The 27,556-nt window shown below is 40.9% G+C and overlaps 1 protein-coding gene across 1 annotated transcript in view; it reads left to right on the forward strand.

Annotated features, from left to right (window-relative positions):
- NRXN3 (neurexin 3) overlaps positions 1 to 27,556 on the forward strand; it is an 887,537-nt gene that overhangs the window by 61,803 nt on the left and 798,178 nt on the right. The window contains exons 3-5 of the mRNA XM_032445108.1: positions 13,772 to 13,789; positions 22,411 to 22,440; positions 24,391 to 24,402. Of these exons, the coding sequence (XP_032300999.1) occupies positions 13,772 to 13,789; positions 22,411 to 22,440; positions 24,391 to 24,402 (60 nt within the window). The remainder of the gene's footprint in view (positions 1 to 13,771; positions 13,790 to 22,410; positions 22,441 to 24,390; positions 24,403 to 27,556) is intronic.

Below are 27,556 nucleotides of genomic sequence, written 5' to 3' on the forward strand. Positions count from 1 at the left end.
GAGATTGAACTGTATTGTATTGGTCTGAAGTAATTGGTGCCTAAAACACTGGTGTGCAGAACTGCTGGTATTTGTTAGGCTTCACCTCTAACCTTGTGTCATTTGAGGTCAATATATTCTGTTTTGGCACCATAAAAGCAAGAGGATCCCATTTCCACCTCGCCTTTATATAAGAGTGCTCCTTATTGTCCTCCCTGCAGTGACAGTGGTTGTGACCATTCCAGGGCAATATGGCTGTAAGGCATGGACATCCACTTGAACTATCTGCAGTGATGAACACTCTTATAGTGTTCTCAGAAGCAGGGGAAGTTACCTTAATGCCCTTGAGTGGAAAGTTGTCAGGCTTGTTTGAGTAGTTTTTCTGCTTGTTTCACTGAATTATACGGCAATACAAGTAATACAAGCAATACGTAGGAGTTGCACTTGATGTTCTCCCACTGGGGAATCATTGGGCTCTGGAAATAGCATTATCAAGACAGAATGACCCTGTTGCTCTGTGCTTCCAAGCTGGCAAGCTTCCTCAGCAGACTTTTGATATTTTTCAATTGGTGGCTGCTGAAAAAGTCATTGTAAATATCCTTCTATACATTTTGTTAATACAGGTCTTCCATGACCATTTACCACAGAGGAAAATACCATGTGCCCCAGATGCAGTTCCATATACTGCCTATGCACAAGTTACTTGCCAAATACATATTGGCTTTATTTTGTGTCTGTGTAGTTTTGTATTACTTTCTACTACTTCCCTGTAAATGCTAGCTAGCATGCCAGATTAGGTGGTACAACACTGTGATTTTCCTTGTTGGCTTGTACCAAATCACCAGTGTAGATACCCAGCTGTCCCCCAGCCTTATCTGACATAATGTTTCTAGTTGAGTAGCTGCTGAGTGTGACAGATGGGAGGTAAGCAACTGAGTAAAACCATCAGTTTGCTTCTTATACATTCAAGAGAATGTTATTAAAAATAGAGGAGTAGCTCTACACAGTGCAAGTTTTAAATAGGAGTGCTTAAGGCTTTATGAAACATGGTAAAAAGATGGCTTCTATGTGCTGGTCATGTGAATGCTGGATTAATATGAAATTATTGGGGTGCACTTTGCAGTAATATCAATATATCACATATTTACACAGGTACATCCGATTTTGTATTCTAAGTTCAAAACTCACTGAGTTCTTCAGGATTTGTATTATACTTATTTTTTTATTTTCACTACAGATTTGACTTTCACCTGAAGTCTCACAGTGTGCTTTCTAATGTTTGCTTTGAAGCAGCAGTAAACTACCATATTCGAATGTTTTTTCCTGTGTATGCCTTCTGGTACAAAGACTCATCTTGAGCCCCTCAAGGCTAGCTGTATCATGCAGCCTTCCACTGCAAACAGATGGTACTGAAACTCCATAATAGGAATTTCATTCCTACCAGGTCCTTGGGATTCTCTGCAAACTATTTTCTGTGCTTTTCTTCTTTTTAAACTTGCATTACTCATGGAAGAAAAAGGAGTATGTCTCCGGGACCATCTCCCTGTCTCTTTATGGCTATATCTAGCTCATAAATGATATGCCTTTCTGGACTGCTTAGAGATTATAACCAGCTTTCATTAATTAGCTGGGCTGTTTTGTTCTTCCAGGTGCTTCACTAACTGTTGTGGAGTCTCTATCCTTGAGGTATTCCAGACATGACTGGTCAGTGTCCTGAACCTGACCTGCATGGATCAAACCAGATGATCTTGAGAGGTCTCTTCCAGCCTCAACAACTTTCTAATTCCAGTTGCTAGTGCTTTTTTCTGCAACGTGTGAGATGGCAGTATGGAATTTTTTACTCTTGTTAATCATTATGTCTTTGACAAGGCATCCAGGTCACATGCCAGTTCAGGTAAACCACACTTCAGTTTTCTTTGATGTATTTGAAATGCTTTTCTCATACTGTCCTCAAAGGGTGCTGATATCCAGCCATTTCCCCTGAAATCTATACTTGTTCTTGAAGAGAGAGCAGGTAAGTTACTTGTTAGTAATGAGAGTTCATGTGAAAGAAAGTACCTCCCTGCCACTTCCTCTTCCAAATCCTTCAGCAATAATTCTAACAACTGTCACTGAAATCCAAAGATGAATTTTGTCTTTGCTCCTTAAAAGGTTATTATTTTGTTTCAGATCTATGTCTTCCTAGTGAAGAAAGTTTTTATTAGCTATTTATTATGGGACTAATTACTCACCTTGCAGTGAATGAATCTCTGTAAGATATAATTGCAGTCGGTTGAACAGTTTTCCCTGGTTCTTGCTCTGGTATGGGCCTTGAATTGTTTGGGGAAGAAGAAAAGGGCTGTGACTTTCTATGTCCTCATCTCACATGTGGAGATGCAAACACCCTGGGACAGCCTGGTATATACTGTTGCTTATAAAACCTTTTTCCGTGCTTTTGGTGTATGAAGACTTACTTAGAGCTGGACTCCCAGCTGGTGAAGAATAACAGTTTCTGTGGAAAAGGAGCTAGCCTTTAGGCATACAACAAACACATGGTGGAAGTTTTCTGTTTCTGCTCTGATGTTATGGCACAGCTCAGCTGCAAAAATACTGCACTTAGAACATATTATTTTGCCTTCTTTCTTTCTGTACTTAAGACCCTGGTGAGATATCAATTAGTGTCAGTGTCTGGCAGTGTGTTTGGCAGTCTCCTTGGTTTGGGCCTATGCTTTCTCAGTTTGTGCAGTGCTAACATGTTTATGCGCTGCTGGAAGCCAATAATTATGATGGTGGCTTTTCTGGATGTACAAATCAGCCAGGATATGAACTGAGGATTCTCTTGTCTCCTTTCACTTAGGCCATGGAAGGACTGCTATCTAAGAATAACTTTCCATCTCTATTGACATACAGTAGATTTAAATTAGTGGCATGGAAATGAAAGGCTACATATTGCTCAGCAGCATCTTTTATATAACAGATCTGAAAAAAATAGAGCACGGGAGCTATTTATTGCATGGACTCCTCCTTTTCGCCAATTTAAAAAGAGTAGAAATTCTATAATATTTTTTTCAGAACCTAAAAGATGCCAGGCTCTTTCCCCCACATCTTTTCTAGCTGTTCTCAGTTCTGAGTATAAGCTTATGTATATTATGTTAAGAATAATCACAAGTATTTTGTACTGTATATTTAAGAGAGAGAGAGAGAGGGATCATTTCTTCCTGGTGATTGTAATAGTAATTGTAGGGGCCTGATTCTAGTCCATTCAATGAGGAGAGACATCTGCTGAATTCAGTGGGTGTGAGGTCCTGCCCTGACCTGTGATTATGCACTTGGGTCTGCATCTGCATGGATCCCGCTGAATGCTGGAGGTCTACATTTAGACACTTGTACACTGAAATTTAGCATTTTGAAAGATGCAGAATGCAGCTGTTTCCCATCATTATGTTTCACATTTACTTAAGTCAGCAGTTACTCTTTTCTAAGCAGCAAATTTCAACAATAAACAAAGCAAATGCTTCCAATGGAACCTCTTGATGGCTCCTATTTAATTTAAATATATATATATTGTGGCAGCAAATACAGCAATAACATGAAAAACAAAACCCACTAACATTTACTCTAAAAATGATATGTAGGTGTAGGAGGGAGAGGGAAAGAAGATGTATTTCTTCTGATTACTCATGCAGTATTTAGGATGATTATTGGAGGAGCATGCACTATATATTTTTATGTGTAATAAATAGAGTTCTCACTTTACAGGCACAGTGAAATTCCATCCTAATTAGAATTGGAATGAATGCATCAATAATTAGTTGATACTTACTTATACCAAACCCAGAGGCTAAGAAACTAAGGTGGCTGAGTAGCACCATGATGGGCTTTCTGAGGAGTTTTTCCCTTAGAACTCTTTTGCACTGGGGAGTTGGTGGGTGTAAGGGAGAGAGAAAAGATGCAGGGATTTTTCTGGACTTAGTAAGAAAAGCCTGAAAACAAATAGCTTAATTAAATAGCTTTAATAAGATGGAGTAAAAGAGGAATATAGATAACACATAAATCTTACATCTCAGAAAATGCAGTAAACCCTGCCTTCATGCGGCATCAGATGGACCACAGTTGAATTTTCCTTCTCACTCCCATGCTGTGGTACCTTCTATTATGTTTGCTACACTCCTAACCTCCTGGTAGGCTGGAATTGTATCTCTGTCATATCATTCACAGACCAACATGGGACACTCCAGAAGGTTCTCTTACAGTGAATATTCATGCTAACACATGGACTTTTTGAGCCCTAAGCACAAGGCCAAACAGGGAGGTGAGGTCTTGTCAAGATCAACAATTCCTTAAATACAGTACAAAGCTCCCAGCACTGAATCTTGTAGCAAGTCTAGATTTGATTCAGTACTAGCTATAATCAATACTGAGAAAGCAAGAGTGAGTTTTATTTCCAGCATGAACTGGATTCAGTGATGTAATAAGACACACTTAGATCTTCCAAGAAATACATATAAATGACTTTGAAGATATGATATCTGGGATACCCAGTGAAGTCTGCAGGAGGTCCCTTTTAAAGTGAAAATGCCAAGTCTCTTTTTATATACTATATCACTTCTATCCTGGGATGCCGCAATGCCTCAAAGGAGAGGTACTGGCATACCGCACAAGTAAATGTGAGGTCGAGCTGGGCAAAGTTCTTGTCCTCAAAGGCTGTACAAGGTCAGGGCTCAGGCAGTAGCAGCCAAGGACAGTGGTATAAGATGTCCTCCCCACTGTGGCTTGGCATGTCAGCCAAGGAAAATCTCACACACGCTTAACAGTGGAGCAGCATCTGTATTCCTGCCTCATGCGAGATTAGGTTGGCAGCAGAAGTGAGGATGTGGAGTTTTCTTCCTTGCAGTTTTTGCCCTTGTTTCATAGCCACTGACCCTTTCCAGTATAGGCTGGACAGGGGCAAGCAGTGCTGACAGTAAGATTTGGGTGGGTTTTCCTTCCTTCCTTCCAGTCCTTTACCCTTGTCTGACTCAGCCAAGCACAGCCTTCTGTGACTCCAGCTCTGCTGCTTCAGATTGTTCTGAGGGGGAATATCAGTCCTTTAATAACTCTGTCAGACTTATCGAGGGATTTGTTTTATTAATTCTAAGACTGGGTACAGCAAATAGATTATAGCCTGGACCACTTCATAGGCTTAATAAGCCCTTTCTGTGCTTACTTATAGCTTTTTTTTTTTTTTCTTTTTTTTTCCCAAATCTCCCTGTGTTAATGACTGTTTTTTTGTTTTTGTATTATGACTTATTGAATGTCATCAGATCTGCTTGTGTCACAGGGAATGTGCCCAAAGTTCATTCCTATCCATCATTTTTCAGATGATAAGAGAGGGATGGAGATAGCACAAACTGCACTGGATTTGGGGGTAGTAAATGCCCTTGACACCTGTCATGCTGATGGTCTGAGAACAAAACAAAGCTGAAAATACTCAGCATGTGAGCAAGTTCTTGCTCAGCAGGACAGAAGGTGTCCTTTTTCTGTGGCATACAGTGGATAATGTCCCGGTTTTCAGTCTCCATGTCAGTCTTGCAGTGGTGAAACACTGCAGGCCCAATTAGAGTGCTTTGAAAAGCTAGTGGAGTGTTTGCAGTGAAGCCAGTTTTAGCTTCTTGGGTTGGTATACTTCAGTCTAACTGCTAAAAACAAAAAAGGTTTGCTTATGCTGTTCAGCATTGGAAGTGCACTGTTGCTCATCATCATCAGCAGGCTCTCTGTCATCTTTATATACTGATAACCTCCTAATATTATTGCTTTGCTGGATCTGAGAAGGGGTAGCTATACTGATGAATCAAGAGAAGTGTTTGTAAGGAGGATATTTAGTATAGGGAGACCCATCCAGCACACATCATTTCTTCCCACCTGGAAATGCTGTTAGCACTTGAAACAGTGATTGAGCACCTGGTGGGAAGGCAGGGCCAGCCCAGGGGAGCACAGGTGCAAACAATGAGTGACCAGTGGAGGTATAACCAGGATCCACACCTTCCCAGACCTCATTTAGTGGTTGGTAGTGAGGGCAAGAGTATTTTGCTGGAGATTCCTGCATACTGGAGGTCTTCCAAAGGTAAGCAGCTTCTTTCCTTTGTTTTTCTGCTTGTGGTGGTTGCGTATGAGTAAATCCTTACTTGCTACTCTTCTGTCATTGCTATATTTTTCTTTTTGTGTTACACCACCACAATCAATTAAAATAGGAAGGTCATAGGAGAAAAACAGGTTCCTAAGGTTTGCTGTGTGAGTCACCTCTAGATTATGAGAACATATCGCTTTATGATGTGCAACAGCCACGAAAGTGTCACATTGGTTGATTTAATATGTGTTAAAGACAAGATTGGGGAGAAAATTAGGCTTATAATGAGAATCTAGTTTCAACTGTAATTAGAACATGAGTAAGCAACTGTCTGTAAGAATGCCTGTGTCTTGCAAGTAATTTTTGAAAGGCTTTGTGGAGCCTAAGGCCCTTCTGCCTTGAAGGGAAGTCTGAATGAGGGTAGGAGGTACAGAGATGCCTAGGTAATGTTTCAGAAGTGTGGTAGATCAGGTAGAAGTATAAATTATGTCAAATTTTAGAAGGTCATATATTCTTGTGTATTATAAGCTAAAACTCATTGGGAGGGAAGGAGAGATCGTTTTCCTCTTCTTACCACTGGAGATGACCTAAGGAAAAAAAAACACAACAAAACAACTTGGCCCTTTTTAAGTAATCCTGTGACTTCTCATAATGCATGAATGGTTTATAAATAGTGATTCCAGACATAATAGTTCAAGGCAGGAAAGTCATTTAGTCTCCTACTTTTTTCTAAAGGGCCTTAAGTGGAAAAGGCTTTGGCACTTGTAGTTTGTAACATAATGAACCATATGGTGGCTTTTGCTGTTTGCGTAGAACATTGAATGATGACAAATTGTAGTCTGTGGAAGTTTGCGTACTGCCTGCGCTCTTCTTGGGCACATGCTGTCAGAGTAGTCATATTTTTCTATGGCATGATTTGTTTCTATTTCTACTTCACAAGAGGTATAGTTTTTTTTGGTCTCACAAAATGGATTTTGGGTCACAGTACTGCTTTATAGGGCTGAATGAACAATACTGGTAAACAGAAAGGGAAGGTAGAGGTGGATCTGCACCAGGCTCTAGTGAGGAATGAGGGTCTTGAGAGAAGTGGAATGCTCTTAGGCTGATTTGTTTGTACACAGTCTTTATTTCTTATTCATAAACTTGTCAGCCCGTGTTTCTTACAAGAAATATAACCTGGTTTTCACAGGGCTTATGGCCAGATTGAGTATTAGTGTGTGCCCCTCAGGGTGGGACAGGCTTCTGATGGATTTAAGTCTGTGCTAAAATCTACTGGATGTATGTGCTGCCCTGTATCACCGACTGGCTCCAGAGTAAAACTGATCCAACTATAGGTAATGTAGATGCCTTTCACTGTAGACACAAAATGGCAGCCATGCACAGAAGGTCCTGATAGGCCAAAACTCCTCAATTAAGAAAGATCTGACTAAAGCAGGACATGAGGTAGTAATCAGGCATTCTGTGATGATACTGTTCTGAATATAGAATGATTGCCCATATTTATTTTTTTTTTTATAAAGCAACAGGTTCTAGGTGATAAACTCAGCTGCAGGTGAACAAATAGAAATAGTTTCACACCACATCAATTCCAGTTCTGGAAGAGAACAGGCAAATTCAAAGAGAGAGTGGAGTCTGTCAAAAACTATTAAATATTTTGATCTTGATGCAATCTCTGCAAGTCTCTCATTGCTGGAAGCTGCAAATAAGGTTTATGTGAATTTTCTCAGTTTCTTGCCTAGCTGCTGTCAGAAGTCTGGCCTTACTGTGGCATTTGCCCTGTTCCATTACTAATGCTCTTAGTTCTGGTGCTTGGTGGCTGGTATTGATGGAGCTGCCCAGGGAGTGTGTTTTGAATTAGTGTAATAAAGTCATAGGAAATGAGACTGGAAAAGATCCCAGTGGCCAAGTCTTTTCAAGACAAGATCAGGTGTACCTGGAAAATTAATGACAAATACCAGTCTTCTCTTAAAAGTCTCCAGTGCTGGTGGCTAACTCCCAGTAGCCATACCATTCCAAGGTTACTATCTTATTGCTACCACATTTTCCAACTTGAAAGTTAGAGGTTTCATTTCATTTGATCTACAGTGAATCTGGTGTGCGTGGTGTTTTATTCCACTTGCTCCCGCCCTTCAGAAGTTTTAGTTATGTATCCCTGTATGCTATACAGGACTGTGGACACAGCTGGCTGAACAGAGGTATGTGGAGGTGCTGTGTGAAACAGGGAGAAATACATATTTTTCCTCTAGTGTTCAGGCCTCTGGAATGAGACACTAGGAACTTCATCCTGGAGTGATCAGACAACATCTAGGCAGCTTAAGTGAATCTCCAAGCAGATTGCTTGGAGAGCATTGAGTAATTAATTTCCAGTTAATTTATTTTGCTAGTAGAAGGCTACAGAACAATAGAGTTTTTCCCTGGTGATGTAGTCAGGACTCTGAAGAATGTATATGAACGTATTTATTGGGATGTGTGGGAGAGAATGGTACTTTAACTGAAAGCTGTGAAATCAGTGAGCAGCTTTATCTAAGAATAGTAATGATAGAGAGTTAATTAGGGGGATTATTATGAACACATTTCTCTGACTTTATGTTGGTTTTAGTTTTGTTTTTCACTCTTACTGGAGCAAAGTAACTATGCTTTGTTTTTTGAGTGGCAGCTATACTTAATCCCTCTACATTACCTTGTTTTGAAAGCACTTTAAGTGGCCAGGCAATTGTAGCAAGCCCATTGTTGCTTGCAAGTATCTTCTCAGCTAGTTGCACTCTGCCAGAGTATCTTGATTGCCTCAGAGGAGTAAGTTTGGCCCCTTGCAGTAAAGTATCCATTTTCCTTCTTAGATACAGAATCTGTTTACACCTAGGGTGCTTTAGGGGGTGACATGTTCAGGTGCATGCCAGTCATTTGGTCCTGTAGAGTGCCCCTGAAATACATAGTGGTGGAACCAGGCTGAGAGTGGAGAATGGGAGGCAGCAAATCAATGTTATTCATTGAGGTAGGATTTTAAATTCAATCTCTTCACCTCATTAAAATCTGAAGTGCTTCAGAATAGCATTGTACTTTTAATAGAATCAGTCAAGTCAGAGTAAGGTTTCATTCTGCCTTTTTGAGTAGTTCTTATTGTTCTAACTCTGACATACTAAACTGTTGGCGTTTGTATAAGCTGTTAAACATCTGCGTCTTTCACTTCAGAGCTGGCTGCATTTCAGTACTGGATGAATGATCCCTATATTCACGACTAATAAGTGTTTTGGGATCCCAAGTATTTGCTCTGTGGACAGTACCACAAATGTATGCAATTCTATGAAACATCAGTGAGTACTATTCTCAAGAGGCTGTAGCCTAAGAGATCCCATAGGACAAAGGACACAGAGAAAAGTAATTGATAGTAATGAACTTGTTTGTGCATGTGTCACCACTTGTCTCTGCTGAATAAAATCAGAAGTGTTCAACACTCCATTAACAGAAATTACAGGGTTCTATTCTTCTGAAGTGAGACAATAAGGCCTACACCTGCTAGTACTGTGATGTTCTTCGTGATCCCAGCATGCAGCTCAGTGACTGACATCATAGGCTTAAGTGGTCTTGGTTTTGTCACAGTATCTTGGATGTTCAGTGGAATAAATAGAATTAGACTCATCTGTCATGACTGCATTGGAATCAGTGGGAAAACAAAACATTTTAAGTAAATAAATTGAATGAAATCATGATACTATCACCGTAAATGCTAACTCCTGTTATAAACTCAATGGAGGCAAGACTTCAACTTAGTTAGCCATAAATAGTGTACAAGATGCCTATTCCCTTTGTGAGCACAGACACTACAGAGACAATTTTTGGTTCTTTGGATTGGTCTCATTACTGAGACTTTATCTTACCAAAGCAGTATTTTTTATTTTTTTGCAGTTTTTCATGCAGTGTAGACTGATAGTAATGTTCTCAGCTGGGTTTGAACCACTGTTTCCTGAAGAACAAGACAAGGAATCTGTGCAGTTTTGTACCAGCAGTGGTTGCCAATAGTTTGATGTGTTTGTTCAAATCATGGTGATGTGTATTGATACAGTAAATCTGTACTGCTTATGTTTTCCAGGTAGAAAGAAAGGGATGCTCTCATGACATTTTCCATTATTACTAAACTTCTTGTTAACAATGTTAGAATAAAAAATACCTCTGATTTTTCTGTTAGAGGTGCTGTAGTGATCTGATTTGTAACGTTAGCTTGGTTCCTTCTGAATGCTGCCATCCTCCTCTTTTCCCTTCCATCCCACCCAGATGGCTGGGGCTGCGCCAGACTAAGGCAGAACCCTGCTGGTCCCCCTTATGACCCGGCTAAGGAGCAATGCTTTACAGAGGCACAATAAATTGACTCTTCTTTATAGGATAAAGCCAACTTTGTCTTTTCTGAAGAGGCAGGCCTTTCTGTGGTTGAAATGCTCTGACCTGAAGAAAGTTGAAAATCTTCCATCTGCATGGCAGAGTGTCCCATGGACACAGGTTGACTGTTGGCCATGAGTTTTTGTTTCATTGGGGAATGCTGTGCTTCCTCAGTCTGTGTGGTAGGTAAGGGACCCTTGATGTAGGAGGACAATGGTGCTGATGGAAGTTGAGAAGTGATGTTTAAATGGACATTTAAAAAACAAATCAGAAAAACATGAAGAGCATTTGAGAGAATACCTCAGATGACTGGGACTTGAGGAGAATCAAATCATCTCCCTAGCTATGGTTCCTTTGTGAATATTTGCTATCTGTATTCTCAAGGACTTATTCTAACTGGGGAGACACCAGTCCTGTATGAGCATGTCAGCAGAGGTTTCTCTTAAGGGTTTATTTTGTAGATATACACAACCACATTTTTAACTGTGCTCCAGTGCTGATCAGAACCGTGCACCACAGTTGTTATAGGGTTCCCTGGCAGGACTGTCATGGCAATTCCAATTGCATGCTATTATAATATTTATTGTAGGGTCTTCTGTGGGGGCTGACTGGCAATGTGCCTTTTTTTGTCTTACCAAAGAAAGCAGTGCTTTCTCATATGTTTTTAAAAGTAAAATATAATCTCAGCTTTTGAAAAGCAGCATTTGCTAGCAGATACCACATGGGGGGGTGTCTGCAATACAAGAAACTCCCTTTGTATTTAGTGTAGGAAAGAAGTAGCTTAAATTACTTCGGCTGTCAAGTAGGTAAATAACTGCAAAACTGTCACGGAAATGCAAAGAGTGGCGTTTCTGATGCAATTAGTGTGGTTAAAAATTGTGTTGTGTGGAGACTACCCCAAAAGAGGAAAAAGAATGCTAAGTGTAAAACCAATCAGGTTCAGAAATGCCTGCTCTGATAAATCTGCATTAAGCATATAGGTAAATGGAAATCCCCTTGCTGGATTCCCGGTTAATTGGCATTGAAAAACTGTGTTTTGAAGATGCTTATGTAGCTCTTAACACTTAATTGTTCCCCTTTTTAACATCTTCATGACCTGTTTAATTCACACATAGTTAAATAAGTATTAGTTAAAGCAGTATATCAGTTACAGCCCACTGACTCTTCTCTTATTTGCTTAATGTGCTTATCCCTTCCTCACCCTTGGTTTGCTTTCTTTTTTTTGCCCTTTCTCTCTGGTGATCCTCTTTATCCCCCAAGCAGACTTGGTTTTCTTCCTGGAGCGCAGGCTCTGCTGGCCCTGCGTGCTTGTTCCCTGGGCCCTGAGGCAGCCTGGCTGTGGTGGTGCTGTCTGAGAGCGCATGTGGGTCTGGAGCCTTGCACTTGTTTGGAGCAGACATTGGAGCAGCTGCGGGCTTATCAGTAACAATTGTGGTATCTTACACTGTTCCCATTTTTACATCAGAAATACGTGATCAGCTTCCCTGATTGCAACTCTCATTTTTCCCAGAAACACCTCAGCTCAAGTCCTCCAGTGGACTTGTTTCTTTGACATCATGTTTGCATTCTGTAGTGGTGGTGAAAGGTCTACTCCTTTTTGCTCCCACCTTATTTTGCCTTCCATCCGTAGTGCATGTGCTGCTGCCTGATGCTTGTTTTCTTTTCCTGTCTAAAAATAATTATTTCCAGGCAAATGTTCAGTGCTAGGTTTCTGTCTGGGTTCACATGCTATGACACCAGACCCTAGACAGTGTTATTTGTTAAAAAGGAGAGGCAACAAAAAACACTCATAAGGTTTGGCATATATCTATCTAGTACAAGTGGTGGGAGTTAAATGAGGTGGTGCAACGGTCCTTGCTCTGTTTGTGCATTGTTTTATTTGGGTTATTACTTCCTTAGTGAAGGATGGTTTGATGTATGTATGGTGTGCCTCAGGGATTCTTCCTCAAATGAATCTGAAATCATTACAAAGTAATAAACAAAAAGCAACGTGTGCAGGAATTGCTTACTCACCCCCAAAATGCAAGTGTCTTGGGACAAGTGGAAGTGGTTTCATGGGCACATTGCTGGTTTGGACAGGAGAATACTGACAGAAGTTGGAAGGGACATTCCAGGAAGGAGACATTCTTGGACCTTGGTTTGTGGCCAAAGCACCTGGCATGTTGTGCTCCTGGACTTGTGGCAGAAGTTTTTGGGGATTGGTAGGAAACAGGGGTTAATTTACTGCTTTGAAGCCTTTCTTGAAGGATGGTGCCTGCAACTGTGCGGCAACAGGGCAAGGTTCAGGCCTCAGAGGAAGAATACTATGTAGGGACTTGGCCCCATTGTTTCTGCAAGCAAGTTTATGTTTTTCTTTGGAGGACTGTCTTGGAAGGTGTTGATCTGACGTTTCAGAGGTTCTTCCTTGTGGGGTTGTAAGTGTGGCTATTCAGAGCAAGACATAACATGGGATGCTAAAAAAGATGTAAGAGGCTTTTTCTTTTTTAAAAGCACATTCCCTGGGGTTGATGGGCTCTGCAAACAAACAAACAAACAAACAAAATAACAGGTTCTGCATTCAAAGATGCGCCTTTTCTGTGATTGTTATCCTTACTTACATAGCCTTGCTCATGTGTATTTTGAAAGACTATTTTGTTCTGGGATTTATGTGATTGAGTCCAAACAGAGGTCCTATGTAACAAATGAGAAAGTACTAAATGCTGTTTGATCTGAATTCCACATCCTGTGAAAACACAACACATGGGATTTGCCCACCCAATGATGCTCCTCCCCCACCACTACTGCTGTCTGCAATGAAGGATGGGATTGAGAATGATGGGCAGGAGGAATGAAAAGGAATGGGTTCTCTTCTGGACTTTGGGACTGAGTGTCTTGCTCCTGGTCATAAATTCACATGGCCCCTCATAAAAGGGGAGCAGGTTATTTTCCTTTTGTTCTGAAAACTTGCTTGAATTTATGTGCACTGGAAACCTACTGCAGGCAGGTAGGTTTTGTTTCTTCCTTTTGTGTGTGAAAACAAGAATATTTTAACCTATGTTCTTACAGGAACTGATGTGGCTTGGATGTATCTGATTCCAGGAACTCTCTCCGGACAGATATGATGGTGGATTCACTTTTACATGCACAGTGGAGAGGGAGTCAAAGCCTTCTCCCTTGCATGGCTGGGTGCATGGCTGCAGATGGGTGGCCTTCTAACAAACCTAATTACTTCTGGTTTTGCATGAAATTGATTTCCATGCAAGGATGCTGAGTTGCTGTGTTAATCTCTAATGGCTTTTCTCTCTTCTCTCTCTTCTCCTTTTCTCCCTTTTGCTTGCCATGAAAATACCACAACAGATGTCAATCACATTCCAGGTAAGTGTTATCTTCAGTGAGCTGAAGGGCTGTTCTTTGAGGAGTGGTGGTGGGCAGTTACAAAGGACGAAAACCTCATTTGGCTTCCTGGGAATGTTCGGCACAAATCTCCATACTGGACATGACTGAGTCTGGATTGCAAGGTCTGTGATGAAAGGAGGACTTTGTGACTTTCGCTTCCATAAAACGTTCCTCTTCTGAGATTAAGCTGTGTTGGTCAGTTAAAGGGATGCTTTCTGAATGAAAATGCAATTAAAATAATTGGTTGTATTGCTAATAAGATGGCATTAACACTGCATCATGTACGGCTTTTCTCTTAGACATATATGTGCAGGCATACAAGTTTAGCTCAGTCATTTTCCCGTTCCTAGCATAGTTTGCTCCATTTGCTAGTCCCACTGAAAACCACCAGATGTTCATTTCTGCTTGCAAAGGGTTTTATTGTTCTTATCTTATATTAGGTTTCTTAAAAAGCAAGGATGTTTCTGGCCAAATGTAAATGTATGATTTTACTTAGGTCTTAAGGCTTTTATTCCCCACAGTGTGCGAATAATTAATTTAAAAGAATTGCATCATTTGTTTGGGGAATTCTTCCCACAGAAAGCATTTCACTGCAGAGAACTCCAAGCCTCCCTCTCCGTATTGCTTTCTCATTGTTGCAAGGGTCCAGTTCCCCAAAGCTCTAACTACAGGAGCTAACTGAACTAGAGTACCTTACTCAGCTGGTCACTGATTCTCTTTTTTTTCCCCTCATGCTCAGGCAGCACCACCTGGTTTATCATTATGTAAAATGGAAATGAGAGCCAAGCAGTAGTATTGTTAGGGCTGTGGTGGAGTGATGAAAGAACTGAAGCTTTTCCTTCACTTTGCACGTAATATTTGTTAAAACCAACTTAGGCCTGGAATGATTTCTCCTTTCAATTTGCTCTTTTCTACTAGTGGACAACTAAGGTTTGTGAAACTTTTCAGAAAGGTGCAGTGAGGGCAGCCATCAGCTTGAGTAATTTCAGTGTATTTTTAGCTATTGGGATCGCTGTCATTGGTCACTTTCTTGTTCTACAAAGATGCCTTCCAGTTTGTGTGCATCTCAAGTGTCAGTAATAGGAATGAAAGTGGCCAAGTGGCAAGTGTTGCTTGGCATGCCTTAGGAAAAAAGAAAAAACAGGCTCTGTACACCATAACCTACAGGAATGAACACGCACCTTCCCTCCTCCAGTCCAAAGTGTCCAGGGACTCCTGTCACCTCTTGGGATCTGAGGATCTGGCAGAACAAGCACCAAAGGCTTAGTGTGGCAGGTTTAACCCACCTCAGTCTGAAGCTGTTGGTGTCTGTGGCCGTGGAGGGTGCTTAAACTGGGAAGGTATGGCCTTGCTATGCTCTACCGATATATGCCCTGAGCAAGTGTTTTCTCACAAAACAGCAGTGCCATCTCCAAGGTGTGCAGAGAATCGCATTGCTGATGGGAGTGCAGGCAGAGAAAGGCAGCACAACAAAGCGAGGACCATGCTGTGGGCCCCATGGATCAGTGCATCTTTCTGTACTGCAGATGGCTTCTTCTGCCCCACTGCCCCCTTATTCTTGTCATTTGTATTCATATTTGTAATATTTGTATTGGATGTATGGTTTTTTTTTTTAATTCTCCTAATCACTCATACACATATGTTCTCATTCTCACTGCTTGTGTACTTTCTCACATGGCTTTGTAGTCACACTTGGATGCTCTTTTCCATGTACTGTCACAGTCATTTGTGTGCATTCTTGTCTGACAGTTTCCCACCTCTAATTATAGGGCTCTGTAGCTGCTTGCTCCTGGATATCAAATCCACCTGCTCAGTTCCCTCTGGGGAGGACACAGGCACTGCTGCATGCCTGGACTGCCCCATAGGTTTGGCTGTGAACCTTCCCTGTACTCAGCTGTATAGATCTTTTAGCTCTGCCCTGCCATCCAGCTACCCAACTTGTGAGGATGGAGCCTCAGAGTCCTGCTGAAATAGTTGCTTTAACTGTTCACAGTTTGCAAGATAAATTAAGGATTTTATGATCTATTGGTAGCTGTTTACCCACAGGCAGCGGAATGGCTGTAAAGAGACCACTGGCTAACTGAATGAATATTCTTGTCAAATAGATTGGTCAAAGCTAATCCCCCAGTAGGAGAAGATGTCTGTGAATTAGCTGTGGCTGGCTGCAGTGGGGACCACAGCACAGAGCTCTGCTGGATGCAGTTCCTGCAAGGTGCAGAGAAGCTGGGCTTGTTCAAAGTAAACAGTTATGTAGTAGGAATGAAATGAATGGACATGGCCCTGTAGAAATGATCTGGTTAGTTAGGGCCCTGAGGAGAAATCTTGTTTACCTGAAAAAGTCTTCCACAAGGATGCAAAGGTCCTTGACAGCATGAGCTTACTAGCGGTTTTATTATCTGGCTTTTAATCTTTCAGGCTCTGTTTAAGTGGTACCTATATATGAATTCTGCTTCTTGGGCATAAAGGCATGTGAACTGTGTGGCAGCCTATTTGAAGTTTCTTATTTGCAGAAGGTACTTGGTACCTAGCAGCAGAAACCACCCATGCCATGCTTTCAGTGCCATTTGCAGAGGTGGTCAAAACCTCTATGTAACAGCATATATTCTGCATAGATGCTACCATTGTTCTTGTTTTTCATGTCCTTTGTAAATGCTCTGTCCATAAACAGTATTCTCTTGCACTGAAATGTTAATGTTTTTCAGCTCTATGCACATCCATTTGCAAGAAAGTAGCAGTAGTCATGACTGCTCTGAACAAGAATTCCAAGTCTAGAAGCCTCTTGATCTGAAAGTAAATGATTTGGAAAAAGACTTAAGAAAGCAAGCTAGCATTACTCTTTTCAAGGTATACCTTTATAGTTTCTGGTGGTCACTGCCCTGAGGACTTTCTGACCTGACAATGTTGCATCCGAATCTTGGTGTGTTTACAGTCATTGAATGACTCTTTTTCTTTGGACACTTCCAGTTTTTGCTTTTCTTTATTTGCTTATATATTTTTTTTCTCTACAGTGGCCTGTTCTTTAATTAGGCACCTGTGGAAAGTAGTTCCTTTTGTTGTTACAGCTGCTAGTAGGAGTCACGGAATGAAATTTTCAACCCCTTGTTTACTGACAAAAATGGGGGGGGTGGAGGGAGAAGTGCACTATTCACCTGTTCTATATTATTTGGGAATTTATATGTTGTCAGGCATTTCACTTCTAAGCTCAGGAATCCCATTCTGTGCTTAATAGTACTTCCTTTTCTACTTGCACACCTATTTGGTCAGGTGCTCTGATTTGTACCGATAGACATCTTATCTGCTGCCCAGAAAATGCATTCACCCTTAGCTCTTGCTTTCTGCATATGTTCTCTTTTGCATGCGGTCATCTTTGCAAACACTTGCATGTGTATTTTCATGCTTTTAAACACCATTATCTTCCTAACCCTCCCCATGTGATTTGATCTCTACTTTTGCCCATGGATCTCAGGATAAATGACTTTCTCTTTGGCTCCTATTTCATGCCATTTCTCTTTTGATCACTCAAACTTGTTGTCACTCATGCTGATTTACTACTCCTGATAATGACAAAACCTATTCTGGAATTATATAGCAAGGGAAGCAAAGGGGATGGAAAACTGGAGCTAGAACAGCTGCTATGTGTAATTGGATTGGAAGTGGGCCTCTAGCTACAATAACAGAACTGTGCTCCCAGCTGGCTCCTCGCAGGCCCCTTGGCTGCTGAGCACCTCATAGATGAATCAAACAAAAACGACCGCTCCCTAGCCTGTGCTGCTGCTTGCTTGGTTTTATGAAATGGGTGTTGTGTGTGCCAGCAGCCAGCAAATCAGGTCATCCTCTTGGTAGAGCTGACCTGTCTAGCAGGCACGAGATTTGAACTAGATCTCAGACTGATTTTTCTTCTTTAGCCATCTCTTTGTGTCACTCCATACAAGGCTTTTGTTCCTTATCCCGAGTCCCATACTTTGGCCTTACTGGGAATGCACAGGTTTTGTTATGTGGGCTCTCTTAGGGTTGCTTCCTTGCTGTCTGAGATTTAGAAAACCTCAAGATGCTTATTTTATCCTAAATACCCCAGGGGAGAAACTCTCCTTCTGAACTAAATGAGGGAATGGCTGAGGGAGATGAGGTAGGAAGTTCAGAGAGGAAAGTTTATTTCTTAAGCAAGTACGTGTTCTAGGAAACTAGGATAGAAAGTGTAAAGAACAGAGCCCATCGCTCATCAGGGTGCTCTCCTTCATTGAATGTGTTATTTTATTTTTTGAAAAAGGCATGTTTTGCATGATTTCTATCTTTACCAACTCCATAAGGGACTTGCATGTATGTGCTGGACCAGGAGCATGATACCCTGCCTCAGACACATACCGCCTCTGGCCCTGTTAATGTTTGAATGGGCTGCAGGGACTGGCACCCAGGAAAGCATAGTATGTGGATAAGCCTGCCTCTGGGGAGAGCTGGCTGCTGCTGCCTGTCAGCCTCTTTTCCCTCCATTATGAGCTTTTGGGCTGTTCATCTGGCAGCATCATTACAAGAGAAATCTCGAGGCTGCCCACCCTAACAGAACAATTCAGTAGTGCATGCACACCCACTCACATGTGCTCATTCCCAGAGCATGGGCCCAGTATGGTGGGACAGGCTGTAATTAACTAGATGAGGGAGTCCATCTTCTGTTGTTGCTGCAATCAGCTGTCACTGTCAGCTGTGCTTTGTTCTCTCCCCACCTTCTTAGGTTTTTGTGGTTTTATTTTTCCATTTTAAATGTTAAGTAGCAAAACGTAGTGCTGAGGGGAAGTGAGGGATGAAGTTCAAAACTGGCTTCAAGGTTTCCTTCATGCCCTCTTCCATTCTGCTGATTGCCCCCAGAGAATTCTTAAAGACAAGTCTGCTGCTTAATTACATTGCTCTTTCATACCATTGTACTCTGAAGTTACTTTTAAAAGTGTCCTTCTGGCTTCATAAGAATCCAGCATTGGCCCTTGATACTTTATACAATTAGAGCTACTTAATTCTACTATTTTGATATGGAAAGCAGATGGCTCACAGTGGGTTTTTTTTTCTTTTTAAATGTAGTTCTTTGAAGTATTGCTTTGAGATCAAGGGAGATTAATATTAACCTTTAAGAAAATTATATTGATTTGGTAGTAGGTGAAAGAAATATCGAAAAAACTCCCAAGCCTAAATAGGAAAAGTCATTTGTAGCAGGCATAGATCATGGCCAGTGAGCAGAGTTGTGTGATAAGCAGATACTACTTATGCTAACCTGTTGAGAGCCTCCCTCCAAAGCCACGTGCTTGTCCTTATTGTAGTTCACATTTGAAGTTCAAGAATAGCAAGTTACCTGGCTTTGATGTTATGTTCCTTTGCAGCAGGTAAGATTTCTGTTCTGTGGTTTTCCTGAACCTTTTCCGGAGAACTTGCTGCCTATCATTTTTCTTGGGAAGTAGCCAATAGATTATTGTAGATACAATGACATCTGTTAAGAAGAAACTCAGCTTCTGACCATGGTGCTTAATGCAAATTTGTTTTAACCTTTTCTTGGTTGTATGCTGCTGGATTACAGCCCTAAGGCTTCAGCTGGGGTTTCTTGTTAGAAGAAATTTGAGATTAAAAGGGGAGGCTGAAACAGTGCATGTTTCACCCAGATTTAGGAGAAGATTCAGATTTCATACACTGTATTCCTGGAATGCCTGTTGATGCAAGCAGTGACTGTGCATGTGAATAATGTGTTCTGGGGCCTGATGAGTTCATTTAGTGTCCTGAGTTGGCTGAGTTCTAGCTTTATGGTGGATGCCCAAATAGCCCGGTGATAGTTGTCACGGCTGTTCTGGCAAAATCTGGTCTGGCTTTTAGGTCTGTACACTCATCAGACCTCTTGCATTTATTGGATGCCCTCATAGTACAGCAAGAAGTGCTACCATATGCCACCTGAAGATGACTTTGACTTTTCTGATATGAAAATCATTTAGTATCTTGCCATATCTTGAAACTGATGTAAAGGTGAAACAGTAATGTCAGTTCAAGTTTTGTGTTGATTTTACTGTGGCTGATTTGAGGTTTTTGTTACACATGCTGCAGATATCACAGGTTTTAGCTCTCAAAAGTTGAAGGTTTTGGTTGTTAATGACAATTTACTGGAGATAAATTCACTTATTTTCATGCCTACTTTACAATGCAAGGAAGGAAAGTTTTCAGATGAGGAAAGTTGGTAAATTGTTTCATTACAGTTTCATATCTAATAATGACTCTGGAATTCTGTTGGTGTTAATGTTATTTAAAACAGGGGTCTATATCAGTGGACAAGTTAAGAGCTTTTAGTGTTTTTTTCCTGCTTTTTCTCAAAATCCATTCCTCTCTTCCTTTCTGTTTTAAGAGGGGGGAAGAAAAAAGTTTTGGGGGCACCTTATATTTTTCCTTAGTCTCTTTGCTTCTGCTGCCCAGTCTGTACTAGAAGGTGGAGTGGAACATGTGGTCCTGTAGCTGCAATAATTCCTGTTTTACAAGAGGCAGGGTCAGAAGGCTTCCCTGAGAAGCTTCCTCTCACAGACATTTGCACCAAGTCCATGCTAGGGGCCAGAAGGGCGAGTGTGTTTGAGAAGAGCTCTTAACTCTGGGCTACAGGCAAAGGATTTTGGACCATGTCTGGCTGATGGGCCTGGCAGAAGGCGCATGCAGCACTGGCTTTCTGAGGATGGGAACAGAGATGCTATTGAAATATCTGACATTTGGGTATTTTTATAGCTCTACTTGGCTTCCTCAGAGAGAAAGAGGTCACATTTAAGGTGTGATCCATTGTGCTTAGTACAGGCTTCTGCCATCTACTCTCTGGAGTTTTCTCTTTGTCAGTGTCCCTTGTCCCCAACTGGACACCATTGCTACTGGACCACTGTGCTTTGTTGGTCCTGACAATTATACTTTTGTCTTCTCCTGGCCTTTTACAGTGACTTTTGTATGACTTTCAAGCACCCAGTTGAGTCGAGCTAAGATTTGCCTTTCAAGAATGATGGGCTCAGTGGCCATAAATACAGACGCAAATACAACCTACCCTCTTAGCACAGAAATACTAATCACTGAAATTATATCTTGTAACGTAGAGCGGAAATACATCCTACAATATCAAATCTGCTATGTTTATTTATAGCTAAAACTAAACTAAAAACCATCTAAAGCAATGTTGTGTTTCTGATTATTTTTCTAAATCCACAATAATCTTCAAGAATGTTAAGATATTTGCATTTCTTAGACTGTACAATTATAAATCCCCTTATCTGGCTTGGAGTTCTCTGTGGGTGAACATACTCTTGGGATGATCTGGATTTTAGATTTCTCCAACAAATGCATAAGAAAAAAATACAAAGGAGAGATAAATAAACAAATTCAAACTCAGCGTGCTGCTTGGTGAAAAATTTCATTCTAATAAACTTATTTGACCTCTCAGTCTCCACGAAATTAAAAGAGTCACAGCTTTGGTCAATAAGCTCACTTCAAATAGAGATGGCTGTGTGTGCATATCTATGCATGCACTAAAATCTCTGCTGTATTAAGTGCTGCATGAGGTACGAGATGTACAAGGAGAATCAAGCTGAGAAGGTCAGGGAACTGTGTGTGGGAGGTGTCACTCATGGCTCAACTTGGTAGGACTTGATTTTTTATGTTTTAGTTCCACATAATTAACAGGTCATCTGGTGTTTGATGGAAGAGCATGTTTTTAATAGTGTCTAAAGGATATCTGTAAAAATACAGCTGTACAGTAAGCACATTTGAAATCTGAGGCTGGAAACTGTTTATAATTGGGGCAAGCAAGGTTTTGTCAGAGTCACTGGAGAGAGGCTTCAGCAAGCCCAGAGACCACCACAAACCCATCTACAGAGCTGGCAGTGACCATCACCTCTGAGAGTTGTACTGCTTCCTGGCTTTACCTTAAATTATTAAACTGGAATAGCTTTAGCTATAGAGCTCAGAAGTTGCATCCCTGGTTCTTAACAGAAAATAAATGGATTAGCATGAGGTTAGATGTACTTCTTTTAGTCCTTGCCAGATCTGGTGTGCTGGTGTATGTGAGGAATGTTGAGCTGGCTCTAGCATGTATATAGGAACATCACATTCATGAATGAGCATAGCTTTGTGTGTAAATGCATTCAGCCCAGATGTTTCCTCTGAGGCAGATGTGGTTGAACCATGGCTTCCCTTTCACTGACCACTGCAGCTTTGAATTTCGAATCTTTAGTAGAAGGAATTTATTTCTGCAGCTCTCCAGAGAAGTCGATGCTTCCTGTTGGAGCCCTGGGGTTTTCCAGTCCATGTAGCCATATGGGTGTGCAGTGCTTCTGGAGTCACTCCCTTGTGTGATGAGCCTCAGATACCATTCTGCAAATGACAGCCCACATTTTTACCTGTGATGGAAGCTTTCCTACCCAGTATGGAAAGCAGTACCTGAATACACGTGTGCTCTGTATGCTATACCCATACTTGATCTAGATCAAGTATGTGAGCTCCAATCTGAGAGGCACTGGACAGTAAACTGTGTGTATGTATATATAGCTGCCTCTTCTCTGTTTTGTTCCTTTTTTCTTACTTCCTCTTTCTCTTCTCTCTCTCTTTCAAAGGCCTCTCACACCTCATGATGGCTGAACAAGGTACGTCCTTCTACTTTATCTCTGTTTCAGTCACTCATTGTGAAAAGAGCTTTGTGCTTCTTCTTTGAGCTCAGCTTTGCATGATAAAAAAAAAGCCGGACTTGCTGGGTGCCAGTCAAACCATTTGCATTTTTGCCTGTGGCTTCTTGTCAGACTGGGACCCAAGAATGAGAGTCTAGGGAGCGCGAAATGGTTCTGCTGACAGTAAGGAAGGCTGTTTTCTCCCTCCGTGCAGATCACCTGAGTTCCCATGTATTTCTTGTGCCATCTGTAATGACTCCCACTCCTTCTTTGTAAATATAAACCTCAACACTGGTCTTTAAGAGTGCAATTATTACAAAAAAAAAAAAAAAAGTTAATAGCCTTCGTGGCATGATCCTACTTCATTATGAATCCTGAGGAAAATTGCGTATAATGGCCTGTAAATCCTGTATCTGCAATGTAAAATAAACATGCACAGAACAAAAAGGTTTAGAAGAAGAACAGGACTAACCCCAGACTGGGCTACAAACGGGGTCTACACCTGTGTAAGATTTCATGTTTTACTATTTCAGACTGGATTGTGTTAGGAATCTGTTTGCTGTGACATGATGACATCATTAGTCCCTTTTCCAATCGTGGGATTTTGTGGAGCAAGGAGCTGATGAACAAAAGTGAGGCAAAAAGGGCGTGATTCTGTTTTCCTTGACAGAGTCATCGTCTTGCTCGCACAGGTACGCAGGGAGCAGTTAGCAGCACTGGTGGTGCATTCTGATCTCGTGAATGCACATGTCATATTGTTGAAGTCGTAGTCGGAGTGTGTGAGGAGAAACGTGAGAGCAGGACTGGGAGACTTGTTCTCCATACATACACTGTGCTAGAAAGACCAGACTAGCAATTTGTCTGTGGAGAGAAAATGGGAACGCTGCTTCTGAAGCCCAATGCAGCTTTTCTAGACTACATGTATAGAATTCCATTTTTGCCATATCCAAAGAACACGGTGCCTGTAAAAGCTCAATAGTAAGTAGTTACTTGAATTAAAGAGACAATGAAACATAAAAGATGCTGAGGACATAAGCAGTTTTTATTCTGTAATTCAAAGCAGATGTCTCCTATGAGGTCATCAAAGCTGAAACAGAAATGAATCTGGAACTCAATGTTCAGTGAGTTAGAATTCCCATGTAGTAGGAAGTTAGGCTCTTTAGGACTGGGTGTCAAGACCATAGTACTTGCCATGTGAAACATCTGGCTAAGCTCTGGGAAGCATTGAGATACTTCTGTGATCTCTTACTGTTCAGCTGTACTCATGGTTGGTGATCGTGCTTAGTCAAGAAACCACCCTTATTTATCCATGATGTGTCAGGGAATAGTGGATTCTCTTTTCTTGCCAACCAACTCACAGATATTCCCTTTTAATAAATATTTACTCTCTTAAAAAAAAAAAAAAAAAAAGGTTGGATATAAAATATGTAAATGTATGTATGTGTAAATATGCAATGTCAACATTATATACAAACACATTAGCTTTGCTAGGTGAAATGTGTTTAGCGAATATGTTATCACAAGATTTATTTTTGTCTGTCCTATTCTACCATTTCCCTTGCTGTTTTGAATTTGACGTTGAATGAGGCATATCACTGCCGTGCTATTGCATGAGAGGTTTGCATTTTTCAGTACAAAATCAAATTAAAGCCAAAGGGCTTAACCAGGCAGTTGCTGGTTTTGCTGTCACTTGTTTAAGCCTTGCTTTGTGCTTTAGTTGTGGTGTGCTTCTTGTTTTTCCCTTAAGATTCTGTTTTGTTGGGTTTGGTTGCGACATAAATACATTTATTTATTTGTTTTCATGTGTATGGCCAGTGATACAGTGATATAATTTTGTTTTTTATGCTTCTTTCTCCTCTTTTGCCTACTCCGTGATGGACACCTCTCTTGTTCCTCCTCTTAACTGGATGTGCATCTTCCTGTCTGTAGGTAGAAGTAAAGGTAGATACTGCATTCTTTCTAAGACTTCATTGCTTGTGAAATGTTTGTCAATGGACAATTTATATTTTTATGAACTTGGATCATCTTGGAATGTTATTCTGTTGCTTTAAAAACCATTTTGCTTTGTACTATGGGAGAAATTATTATTAAGATGAATGCTTTAAGGCCCTTTCCAAAGACGTTATTTCCTGCCTGCTCATGCTGCTGTGCAGGCTGTGCACTGCCAGGTGGTCTGCAACTGATGATGCTGAGGCAGAGTGAGAGAGTCACTTCAGTCAGTCAGGTGGAGCCAGGGCCTGTGAGCTGGTACTCGTGACTCTGCTGGGAATTTTGACACTGGTGTGGGTGGAAGCAGGACCTACTTTTGTCAAGTACTCTTCAGACAGGGAGGTCTTTGGGGCAATCACTTCTCCATCTCTGCCTTATTTCCCTCTCCCTGCTGGCAAAAAGCTGTGGTGGTTTTTTGTGTTGTTGTTTTTATTTTAAAGGAGGAATTGAGTTGCAAAGAGCTGCAGAATAGACAGGAATGATCAGCATTGCTAAACAGAGAGGGCCCGTTTGCTCTGCAGCTCAGTACAGCACAGTGCATGAAGTGGAAAGGCTGCTGTGGGGCTCCAGACTTGCTTTTCAGCATTTCACACCTATCTCAAGCAAGCAGAGGGCAGTCATCCATCCTTAATCAAAGCTGTCAAAAATGCAAAATGCTGCAAACCTGCTGTGGGTCTCCAGTTGGAGTGGAGGGAGGGAAGGGAGAAGACTAATTGATAAATTACAAACTCTGTTGCTAGGATAAAATCCATTTCTTCATCCTACTTCCAATGATATCAAGAGATTAAAAGGTTTTATTATGCTGAGGCTTACTCATCTTCAACTAATATACTGCTGAAGAGTCTGATCTATCTATCAGCAAGATCTGAACACATTGGAGGGTGTCGGTTGTGTCCATGTCAGTAGGACACTGGAGGATGAAGTGACTAATTGTACTGTGATAAATTTTTGGAGGATGTGACAGTTCAGAAGATTTTTTTCATATAAACTTCCTTTGAGGCCCTAGGATTCTCTTCCCAGTGATTGCTGCTCCCTCCATACCTGAATTCTGGGGACCATCGTGGCTTATAAAACACTTTATCTTCACGTTATTCCTCTTTATGAGGATTTGCCCGCTTGTAACAAGTTTGTGTTAATGGATTCTTTGTGATGGAGTACCTCACGTAATTAATATTATTTGTTTTGAGGTTGAAAAAAATATTTCACTAATTTATTTCATATCTTTTCTACCCCATTTCAATGTTTAGTAGGATAATATGGAAGCTGTACTCAGAGGAATCTTCTTAGCAAGAGGGTGAACATCAAAACTTCATAATCACATATATACACTATAAGAAAAAATGAGAACCTAAAGCTGTAAACACACCATACAAACTGTGACTGAACTGAGCTGCCAATAATTGGGTTAGCTGATGTGTGGCGTAGTGTGATTTAAGGGGAGTGTAGGTTAGGACAAGTTGTGTACAATGTGATGTCAGCTTATGTTTCTTCCTTTTCTCAGGTAGCATTTACGCTGCAGGACAATGTGCAGGACTAAATAAAAAGCCTTTTCTGAAGGAAAACACCCACATAAGATTGTATGAACGAGGATTATAATTTATAGTCTGCAATTAATTCATATGTGCTGAGACAATTTATTGAGTCATTAAATGAAAATATTGTTTCTGTTCCCAACTATGTGTAATTTTTAGCTCTACTTATAGCAAGTGACTTCATCAGAGAACCATCACTCTATGTGACAAATGATATTACCTTCTGAGGACTCAAGCTGTGTAATTTTGAACCCACACGTGGCCTTCAGCTCACAGAGAAAGTGGTACCAGATGCCGCAGTGATTGTAGCTGGAAGGTTCATATTTTTTGGCGTTCTTGTAGTTGTTAGCAAAAACTGGCAGCCGCTGTGTCTCATGCTGTGTGTGTGGCCAAAAGGTATGATGTATTTGATTTCATAATACCTCTTCACAAGGTGCAGCAGCCTGTGGCTTTGCATTCATCATTTGCAACGAGTCTTTCATTAATTGCTTCCACTGTAGTAAATAGGCTTCTTTTGCATCTATCAGTTTTAAAAATTTCTGGACTCTTTTTTTTCTTTTTTTTTAAACTAAGTTTTTGCAAAGATGAAGAAGATGAAGTTGTAGGTATTTTAGGGTAATGGCTGGTGTCATTGAATAACGAAAAGCATCTATGCACCACTTATATTGAACTTACATTAAAATTTATGGGCACTGTTTGTGTTTTTATTAAGTGTATGAAACTGGTCATGGAGCTGAAGTAATGATGGTCAGTAAGGACTTTTATCTAGTTTGGTGTGAGCTGCTGAATGCAGCTATTCTCCTGAAGAGAAAACTTATAATTAAGGAACAATTATATTGAGTTTGTTTCCCTAAAAATCCCTAACAAGAAAGTGGTACCAAAGGCGATGGTAAATATCCAGCTGTAATTTGCTATTGAAGTAGAGGTAATGTATAGTCATGTTCTTCCATATCATTGGCTTTCTTGACAGCCTTTGTTAAAGAAATTATAATTTGTGCCTTTGCTACCATTTATCTTTTTCATATACATGTAGTGGTTTTTTGTTTTACCACTGCTCTTCGTTTGAATCTTGCTTCTATTGAGATTGGTGCCTCCAGAGGAAATGGTCAGTATTCCTGATGGAACACTGCACTTCCATGGTGCTCCCCTCTCAGGAATGAATTTCAGCTAGTCAGTTAAGTCCTTTGTCTTAAGGAAACTGCAAAATAGTACTGCATTTAGAGAGCTGAGATTTCCCCAAACGCTAGAGAAGTGCCCATTGTCCTCTCTAAAACAAAGAATGACAGTGGGGTGCAATGGTTACTGGGTGTGCCCAGGACACCTGCTCAGCCTGCAGGTTCTTTCCTAAAGCTCTGGGTCCTTCCTGCCATCATTAACTGTGCTCAGGATGATGAACTGTGTGGCCACATGCTAATTTTTCAACACAAAGTGGGTTTTTCTCTGTATTTTTTTCCTTCGTTCTCGGTGATAAATAAGGTAGTTGCATATTTCCTGAATGGGGTATTTTGGTTGCATGTTGTGTAGACCAGAGGTTAACGTCAAATTCTCCATTTAGTACTTTGCATTTCTAGATA

Source organism: Coturnix japonica, chromosome 5 (genome assembly GCF_001577835.2).
Source record: "Coturnix japonica isolate 7356 chromosome 5, Coturnix japonica 2.1, whole genome shotgun sequence".
NCBI classification, from domain to species: Eukaryota; Metazoa; Chordata; class Aves; order Galliformes; family Phasianidae; genus Coturnix; species Coturnix japonica.